At 38.3% G+C, this 9345-nt stretch overlaps 1 protein-coding gene across 1 annotated transcript in view; it reads left to right on the forward strand.

The window, feature by feature from the left end:
- Positions 1 to 908: 908 nt before the first annotated feature.
- Positions 909 to 9345, forward strand: part of GADL1 (glutamate decarboxylase-like 1) — a 72703-nt gene continuing 64266 nt past the window's right edge. The window contains exons 1-5 of the mRNA XM_009695578.1: positions 909 to 1058; positions 1866 to 1992; positions 3680 to 3770; positions 4472 to 4578; positions 6039 to 6154. Of these exons, the coding sequence (XP_009693880.1) occupies positions 909 to 1058; positions 1866 to 1992; positions 3680 to 3770; positions 4472 to 4578; positions 6039 to 6154 (591 nt within the window). The remainder of the gene's footprint in view (positions 1059 to 1865; positions 1993 to 3679; positions 3771 to 4471; positions 4579 to 6038; positions 6155 to 9345) is intronic.

Consider the following 9345-nt stretch of genomic DNA (forward strand, 5'->3'; position numbering starts at 1 on the left):
CTCACTTTCGTCTTTATCCTCACGTTGATTAAAACTAGAGTCCTGATCTTGCCGTATGAAATCAATACAGGAAATAGATACGTGGTTGCTGCTATTGGCCAGTGTCTTATAAGCAGCTTGGATGTACTTTGAGAAGTAATGTAGAGGAGGAAGGTAGCAATGTGTTTATGGAACATATCAGGAGAGTATGTCTTATGGATAAAGGTGAGGGAGAGGAAAGAGAAGTGAATAAACAAAATAATCTGCACAGCAAATTACTGTAATTAGTGACTTAGGGCCCTTAATAGGATAAGGGCAGAAGGGAGAGAAGTTGAGGTACATGATATTGGCAGCAATCTCAAAAGGTTTTATCTTCATGGAGTATGGGTCAGTGAAACACTTCGTGAAGGACGTGGAAGACTCAGAGCAATAGGACTAGGTGGTGGGAGGGAACAGCATAAAGATATGGGAAATGAAGCTGAAAATTATCTCATGAAAAAAGAGGAGCAGGAGGGATGACATGTGGAGGGAAACATTTTCAGCTAAGAAAAATGTCTATTATCTTGCACTTTATTTCTGTTTATCCAGCTGTATCGTGTTCTAGGCCAGAATGGTATTTTCCTCTGTGTTTGGAAGGTATCTTGCATGCTGTGGTATGCTACAGAAAGGAACAGATACATACAGTAGCCTATTAGTACTTACATAATAACAATTTAGGTTTGCAGTAACACAACGGGTTTTTTGTCTGTAAAGATTCTTCCACCAAAATCTAGTATTTTTGTACATGTGAAAAGTTCATGTGAATTTTTTCCTTAAGTTGACTAAGTCTTCAGCAATGAAAGAGTATTTTTTTAGTTTATGATTTAGTTGTCCAGACCTTGCTCTAATGATGGGTTATTCATCTTACAGTTGGTATTTGCAAACAGGAGATGCTCCAGAAGAAGAACGCTGTTTTGGTGGATGGGGTCATCCTAAATGGTCCGATAACAGACTCAAAAGCAGGAGAGAAGTTTGTGGAAGAGGCCTGTAAGATTATAATGGAAGAAGTCATTCAGAAAGCTGATGATGTAACACAAAAGGTAAATCCACAGAGCATGGTTGAGAATTTGTAACAAAGATAATGAACAGTGAATCAATTTTTTTCTAAGCTGTATTTTATTGCACTTTAAATAGCCCTAAAATTGCTTCTAGTCTATGCCTGGCTCTGAAGTAAAGAAGACAACCGTACAAATTAAGAAAGATCATATCATAAAACCTTTCAATAACATAATTAGCATACATATTTGCCAGAAAATAATGAGTTTTTTCATCCCAGAGTACAATGGTCACTTTCTTTGAGATGACAAGTGGGTGTAGTGTTTCTCTTGTGTGGGGTGGGAGAGTTATTTGTTTGCCCCTCAGGGGCACTGGTATTGGAGAAGGAGGAACAGTGGCCGTGGTACCACTGTGAAAGGGCAACGTTATGAGATTGCTATGGGTTTCGCAGAACCCCTGCTTAAGAAACTGTATGGGAAGAGGAGCTGCAAACAAATTGTGCTTGCCTTTAGGCGTGCCCTGGGTGCTCCTACCCTTTGGCAGAACAGCATCTGAAAATGCTGAGAGTACAAGTCCTTAGCTAAGGACACAATTTGACCTGCGGACCTCTTTCTTTTCTGCCTTCCAGCATTCCCCACTCTAATTTTGATGATCAAGCAATGCCCAAGACACAATAAAAACAAACTCCCACGAGACCGGTTTACCAGAGATGTTTTCTGCTGGCATACTGCCCTGCAATGGGCAGTTTTGTGAAACCAGTACTGAATGTGGTGCTTACCTTGTACCTTTATAACCTCTTCCACCTGGCTAACCTGTTCCCTTCTGCTGTCTCACCCCCTCCCCATCCCTAGGTTTGTGAATGGCGAGCCCCTGAAACACTGAAGCAGATTCTTGACCTGGAAATGAGGGACACTGGAGAATCTCACCAGAAACTCTTGCAACTCTGCCGGGATGTTATACAGTACAGCGTCAAAACCAGTAGGAGTGTGATTTCTAGTGAAGTTATTTTGTATGCTAACTTAGGAAGACAGGATAATGTTTACAAAGTTCTGTCACCTTTCAGGAAACCGAGGGTGTGAATATTTGTTTTCTGCCTGCCTATACAAGTATGCAAACATCTGGTTGTTTCCATTGTTTGACTGAATGCTGGTCACCATAGGTTTGACTAAAATGTGTCATCATGGCAAACTAATCGAAAACTAATTCCTGTAGTGCCATTGACATTCACAGTAGATTCTGTCATTTTGAAGTCTCGTGGAAGTCACCTTGACAGGTATGATAAAACAGTCTAACACAACAGGCAGGCGAAGGACCTTTGTGTGTGATTTCCTCCTGTCTGCGTGGTGAGGAGTGGAGTTGCCATCTTTGCCCTCATACGTCCTTAGTGATGATTACCCTACATTTACTATTGCTCTTTTGAGCAATGGTCTTACAGGGTGTTAATTTGCTGATAGGCAGTAATTCCTGTTCCAGACACTCTGAGAAGAGAACCTGCAGTGTTTGAGACCGTATACCACATCTCTGCAGGATCAGTTCTCTAGAGCTAACCTTTCTGCAGCATGTGTAGTATAATTCGATTGTAGTGAAAAGGGACGAACAACATCTGTTCAGGAAATAGTGCTGTGGCTCCATAGCTCAGAATTTCAGATATGGCACAGCTTAGGCTGTGTTTTGGAAGGCGAGAAGGACATTTGATATAGTTAGTTGTGCATTTCCAGGGCATGTTCCCTGCTACAGTCACTGTTACTACAAAGTAAAACTGTAAAATAATTTTGAGAGTGAATTCATGCCTTTGAAAACCGTAGAAAAGTAGCAATGCCGATCTACGGGGGAGTGCACAAGTAATACGCAGATATAATTACTGAGTTACTGGAAGGTGTTCTGTTTATCTTTAGCAAATTGCCTTTAGGTTTTCATTTGTTACACTGTCACCTTAGAAAGGATATTGTATATAAAAAATGCTGTAAAAATAGTCTTTAAGTATAAACATTTATTGAAGCTGCAGATACAATATAAATGCAGCCATACAGTTTACCTGGTTTCGCATGTAAAAGTACTACTGTGGATTAAAATTTAGGTGGTGGTGCCACTGCTGAACTGACTTGCTTTTATAGTCAGCAATAGTATAGAACCTTCTCATAATTAGTTGTATCTCAGTGTTTCAAGGCAGGTAAACAAATTCTCTTAACTTGTCATTTTAAGCCTGCAGCATATTTTTCCAAGCTGTTTCACTGCCTCTCTTTCTCAATACTGAGACTGTGGGAGCGCAGGCACAGCTGCCTGGGCTCAGCAGGTTCCTGTATTGCAGTGCTTAGCAAAATTTGGCTGAGCATCCATTGTGGCATCTCAAAACCACTGTTAAAAGCTGCTATGTATATTCTGTTGTCAATCCCTTTTTTTTGATTCGTAAAACTTGTGAACAACCCGCATTCATTCTGTATGCTACTTAGATCTCTCAAACCTTGTTTTAGGGCCTGAAAGTGCTTATTAAATTTACTTTCAAAGGTTTGTCTAAGCTAAGAAAAGGACAGTAAGTCCAGAAAAGACTGAGGGAATGATGGAGTGAATTGTGGTTTGCAGTGATCGGCGTTCAATTGAGATAGCTTATGATATATTCTCTTTTCAAGTATATCTTGTCATTGCTTGCTTTTATCTGTATTTTCAGATCATCCGAGGTTTTTCAATCAGCTGTATGCTGGAATGGATTACTACTCATTAGTGGCTCGTTTCATTACAGAAGCACTGAACCCAAGTGTGTAAGTATAGTTCTTTATCCTCTTGATGATGAATTAGCATGCTTTTTGGAATAACAGCTTTTTTGCTCGCACCCCCCCTTTCTGATTTCTGTTTTCAGTATTACACAAGAGGTAGGAATTGTGCAGGAATTTGGGAGAGAAAACAGTCTGGATTGGTGGAATAGCTCACCAGAAGGTTGGCTAATCTGATGAGGCCTATTTTCCTAGTTTATGAGGTGGGGCTTCAGAGGAGATATCTTTGCTTTTCAACACTTTTAAACCTAGAATTTTATCTTGCTTGGTGCATAAAAGTGAATTAATTAGACTTACTTAGTTATTCATTTCCTTTGAAGCATTCTGTGCAGAGTTGAATGCAAATGGTTACCTGTCTACTGTTTACTGGCAAATGTAAAGCCTAAAGAAAAGGTAGTTGTTGCTTGCAATAGATCATTATAGCTGAAACTTAATCCTGTGACCTACATTAAAAGCAAACTCTGATGTATTACTTTGAGAGTGGATGTGTCAATGTGATACTGTCAGGAACTAAGCAATTGCTCTACTGGGTCAGATCCAGTTTTTAGTTTAAAATTCTACTGCTGATGGTGGTCAGCTTCTGATAGATTAGAAAAAGGTGCGAGAAATCTTTATCCAGTTTTAGCAATATTCTATGGCATGAGTTCTGTAGTCTAAATACCAATCGTGATGCTTTTATTTTTGTTCAGATATACATATGAAGTATCCCCTGTGTTTCTGTTGGTGGAAGAAGCAGTCATCAAGAAAATGATTGAGTTCATAGGCTGGGAAGAAGGTGATGGTATATTTAATCCAGGTAGGAACAGTTCAGATTTCAAGCTGAGTCATTATAAACCAAGTAATACCAGTAATTCCATGAATGTTGGACTCTTGTAGAATGTTTGAAAATACATGCAAAAATCCAGTGAGACACACACACAGCTATTTAATTCAGGCTTATCTTATGTGTTTCTATTAATAATTCTGTGAATCTGATCAGCGAATGAATGAAAACAGTTCTACATTAAATATAATTATGTGGAAATTAATGATTTGTAACTGATGCCCTTCCTGACCTTACTAATAACAATACCAACAGACTCATTGGATTGAGTCAAACTGGTTGACAGATGGGGAGCTGATCTATGTGCCAGACACCAACCCATGGTGCCTGAGGGCACTGATCTCTGGATCCTGCCTATCAGCTGTGGGAACCAGAGTTTATCGTAGTGGGAGTGTCATGAGCTTAACTCCTTTGAGTTTTGATTGATAGTTTGGGGTTTTTTTCCCAATGTTGTGATAAGGCCAACCAAACAAATATTTCTTAAGCTTCTTGATAAGCCACAGTTTTCAAATGTTCTGGAAAGCAGTGTTCCAGCCCAATGTATTGAAATAATGAAGCATCATGATATTATTCCACAGATTATTCAGATAACGAATTATTAGGCTAGATATGAAGTTTTTCTATCTAATTTAGGGGTGAGAAGAGAAATTAAATGACTAAATGGATTTAAAGGCCCCCCAAAACCAAAACAAAATTAAGAATTCTAGCCTACAAGTAAGTAGTAGAAAAATAAACAAACTAAAATGCTGGAATTTTTTTTAAAAAATGCATTAATGGTATGGATTTTTTTCACATCAGATTTCATGTGTATTTTCAGTAGAATCCTTACTTTTACAGCAGAATCGCTTAATTAGAACTTACTGAGGTACTGTTGAAAGATAAATGAATTGTACTTTTTTTTGTGCTTGTGTTATGTAAGGGTTTTTCTTATTTTGGTTCTGTTCTTTTAAGTGAATAAAACCCATCCAGATCTTACCTTGCAGGTCTTCCAGTTCCCACTCGCTGTTTTTTTTTTACTGATAGCTTTTCTGCACCGCACCCCCCCCTAGTACCCTGAGGCCTGGTTGCCCAAGAGCTCTCCTAGGTTCTGCATGGTGCAGCCACAGCTGAGCTTGGCATGGGCAGCTGAGCCAGCACTGCTTTGGTGCAAATGGGAAGGAGCTGTTGTAGGGTGTTCTCTGTCAGGGAGACCTGTTTGGGCACCGTTCTTATTCTTCAGGAAATATCCCCAAAGAGTATTCAAATGCACGCTGTTTCTATGCGTGCTGTAGAGCCCAAAGTTCATTTTATGTCTGTAGGCTTTTGAGGAGGAAGTAAGCTATGATGGATGCATCTATAGGCTAACTGTATGTTTTTTTTTTTTTCCCCAAATAGGTCAAGCACTCAGACACAGGACTGTGGCTAATATGATATTTGTATATCTCTTTCTGCAGGTGGCTCTGTTTCTAATATGTACGCTATGAACTTAGCAAGATACAAATTTTGTCCTGAGATAAAGGAAAAAGGGCTTTCAGGTTTGCCAAGACTCGTCCTGTTCACTTCAGAAGAGGTAAAAACAAAACAAAAAGTTTTTTGAACTTTATTTTTCAAAGGCTGCAAAGTTATATCATTTACATATGTAATGGGGCACTGGTACAATAAATGTGTCATGAGTGTATGATGTGTAATATTGGAGCTAACTGGAGAAGCTGGATGGTAAATTTCCCTGCAGAAGCTTCTTTGCTTTCAGAAAACAAACACAGATGTTGCTGCTGATGGAAACTGCTGATATAAGAATAGGTTGTATGTGGGGCAAACCTGAAGCAGAATGTGTGTGGTGTGTTGTAGAGGGCTGCAGCATTTGATTTCCCACAGCATAAAGTCTAGGAGGAACCATAGGTAGGTTTTGGATGTCAGGTTTTTTCTGCAGGTTTAATTTGTACTGAGCTGAGCACTTGTGGACCTGTGAGAAGGCTCTCTGTGCTTCCCACTCTGCCCTATGTCTGAATACAGATGGGTTGTGCTACAGAACCAAACCCACCATAAAGCATTTCGAGGGAAGAAAACCTGCTGGATCTTTAGACAGTTCTTCTTTAAATAATTGAAAATATGTGGCTAGTGTTAAAGTTGTGGAATAATATCTGTCCAAACTACCTGTGGGAAATTGAGTTACACTTACATATTTTTTGAGGCTTTTTTCTCTCAGCTGTCCTTCCAATTTTAAGAGTTTATAATTTGATTAGTACAGAGTTGTTATTAATTCTGACTCAACTATATAAAAGCCCCAGTGGAAGTGAGAACCTTGTTGTACTATGAAGTGTATAGTTACTAGAGTAATTTTAGCTCTTAGGTTTATGCTCCAAACAGTTTGCAGTGTAAATAGACGAGAGGCTTTTTTTGAAGAGGCCCGAGGGAAGAAGGCATTGCAGAAGTTGTCCAAGACAGCACATATATTTTGGAACAGAATCCAAATGCCCTAAATAAAGGGATTTTTTTTTCCCAGGCAAAATATATTTAGGTTTTTATCTTTCTGAAAAGTGTGTATATGAAATGACATGCTAGTTCATACTTAATCCATCATATTACATCTTAAAAATAGCTAATGAGGAAAAAATGAGGTCAAAACATGTTCCGTTAATGCTTTTGAAGTGAAGCACATAGGATTTTTATCATGAAGTAACATTTTATTTCATGGTAAAACTTAACTAAAATATATATTCTCGTACTCTAAAACAAACAAGCATCTAATTTCATGACAAAAGAAATTTTGTGTGACTCCCAGAGTAAATTCATTTTGATGTCTTTGCTTCACCAGAAAGACCAAGACCATAAAACATAGAACTGACTAGGAAAAATAAATTGGTAAATTATTTGTAAGGCAATGCTTTTGATCTCTCATATTTTGCTTGATTCACAAAACCATGTTGTCTTTAGTACTCAATAATCACTTGCTGTAAAAGTGCCACTTTTAGTAGTTAGATATTGTCTAAGATCCCTAGTGTTTATTTACAGTTAACGGGGAGGAGATGTGCATATTTGTATATACTTATTTTAGATTCACCTGTACTGAGTCCAAGTTACGTTACCTTTTGGAATTTTGTTTAGTTCAAATATGTCATATTGAGAATCTATGTAATAAATGTCCCACAGTGAAGCTAAGTACATAGATGCCTGTCACACAATCTTAATTTTTTATTATTTGTTTTTATTTTGAGCCTTCTTTTATGTAGCATTTTGCATGCTTTTTTTTTCCTGAAGAAGTACCTGGAGAAGCAAATGATTAAAAACAAAGATCCTGGAGAACCTAACAACCTGTGTTTATCTTCGATGTGAATCGAAGGCAAACAGTGTTGGCATGGAGAAGCCATGAGGCTATAATAAACTGAGAGTATTGAGAAGTAGTCAAAACACATGGCTGCTCAGGGCACTTGTGTCATTTTAGGGCTGGCTTCAACACTGTGTTCAAATGAAATGATTTTTGCCTTGAGTTGCCAAGTCCCAAAGTTTCAGTCTGGCACTTGGCAGACTGAAAGAGTTGCCTTGCTGCAGAGCAGGGGAATGCATGGGCTTGTCAGTGACTTAATTTTATGTGAACTGGAACTATGTATTTTTTGCATGTTCTTGGATAACATGAAGGTATATGTTCAATGCGTGGCCCACCCAAGGTCCTTGCATGTTCTGTTTGGCCTTCAGGAATAAAAAGTCTCCTTGTTGCTGCAAGTAAAGTGCTTAGCTACTTAAAATTGTGGTGATACACAATGAACACTGTTTATGCTACTACTCTGCAGTTCTCTTGCTGGACCATTGCAGAGTGATTCCTCTTGAGACAGAAGTAGTAGCAGAGAAATTGTTATGTCCTGCTTTCTTGGGGCATGATTTGTGGCTCTGTAAGAGCTGAATACAGTTGTAGTTACAGATGTCAGCCTCCCTTTTTATCAATTTTTGCTATCTGAGTTCCATCTGAGCTTTTTTCTGACCCAAGAATGTATTGCGTTGATCTGAAAGGTAGAAATCTGCTAAATTTGAGGTAACTGAGGGTAGAAGAGGATGTATAAGCAGTTGAAATGTGCATGCTGATATGAGCAGTTTTTTAGATGCAATGAAACTAAACGCTTCCCCAGTGCAACTTGATCATGAAAGTAATAAAGTGAGAGAACACAACATTAACTCACCATGTTGTCCCCTGTTGAAATTACAACAGACAAAAATGGGTAATAAAACAATCTCATAATAATGTAATTGCTTTATGCAATCATGTTTCTAGGAAACTTTTCAAAATCAAGAAAATACAAATTTATCTTCTGTTTTAATGAGCACACGGGGAAAGTACCTTGTCTTTGTAAACGCTATTAGGAAACGAAAACTATATCTAGCTATAGTTAAAATAGGACAGCAGCACATCTTAAATGCCCTGTTCCAGTTTGATCTTGTGCTCAGAGGCATTCATTTCTTACTACAAATGGCTACAGATTTAATAATGTGTCCAAACAAAACTGCAAAAGACATGGCAAGAGTAATCTGAACTTGCAGTATTTAAAATTATTATTTAAAAGTACATGTATAATCTAGATACAAATAATATCTTTTATCTGGATGTTTCTTTCTCTTTTTTTGGAAAGAGAACTATGAACAAGTGAATTAGTTGATGCTGTTGTGACTGGAGCTGCTAAATGTTCTCTGGTATATTTTTTTCTTAAAATGATGTGGTGTAATTTAGCATAATGGCTGCTAATGTAATGATAGCCGCGGGGGGGGGGGGGG

The sequence above is a fragment of the Cariama cristata genome, unplaced genomic scaffold, assembly GCF_000690535.1.
Source record: "Cariama cristata isolate BGI_N322 unplaced genomic scaffold, ASM69053v1 scaffold7592, whole genome shotgun sequence".
Classification (NCBI taxonomy): Eukaryota; Metazoa; Chordata; class Aves; order Cariamiformes; family Cariamidae; genus Cariama; species Cariama cristata.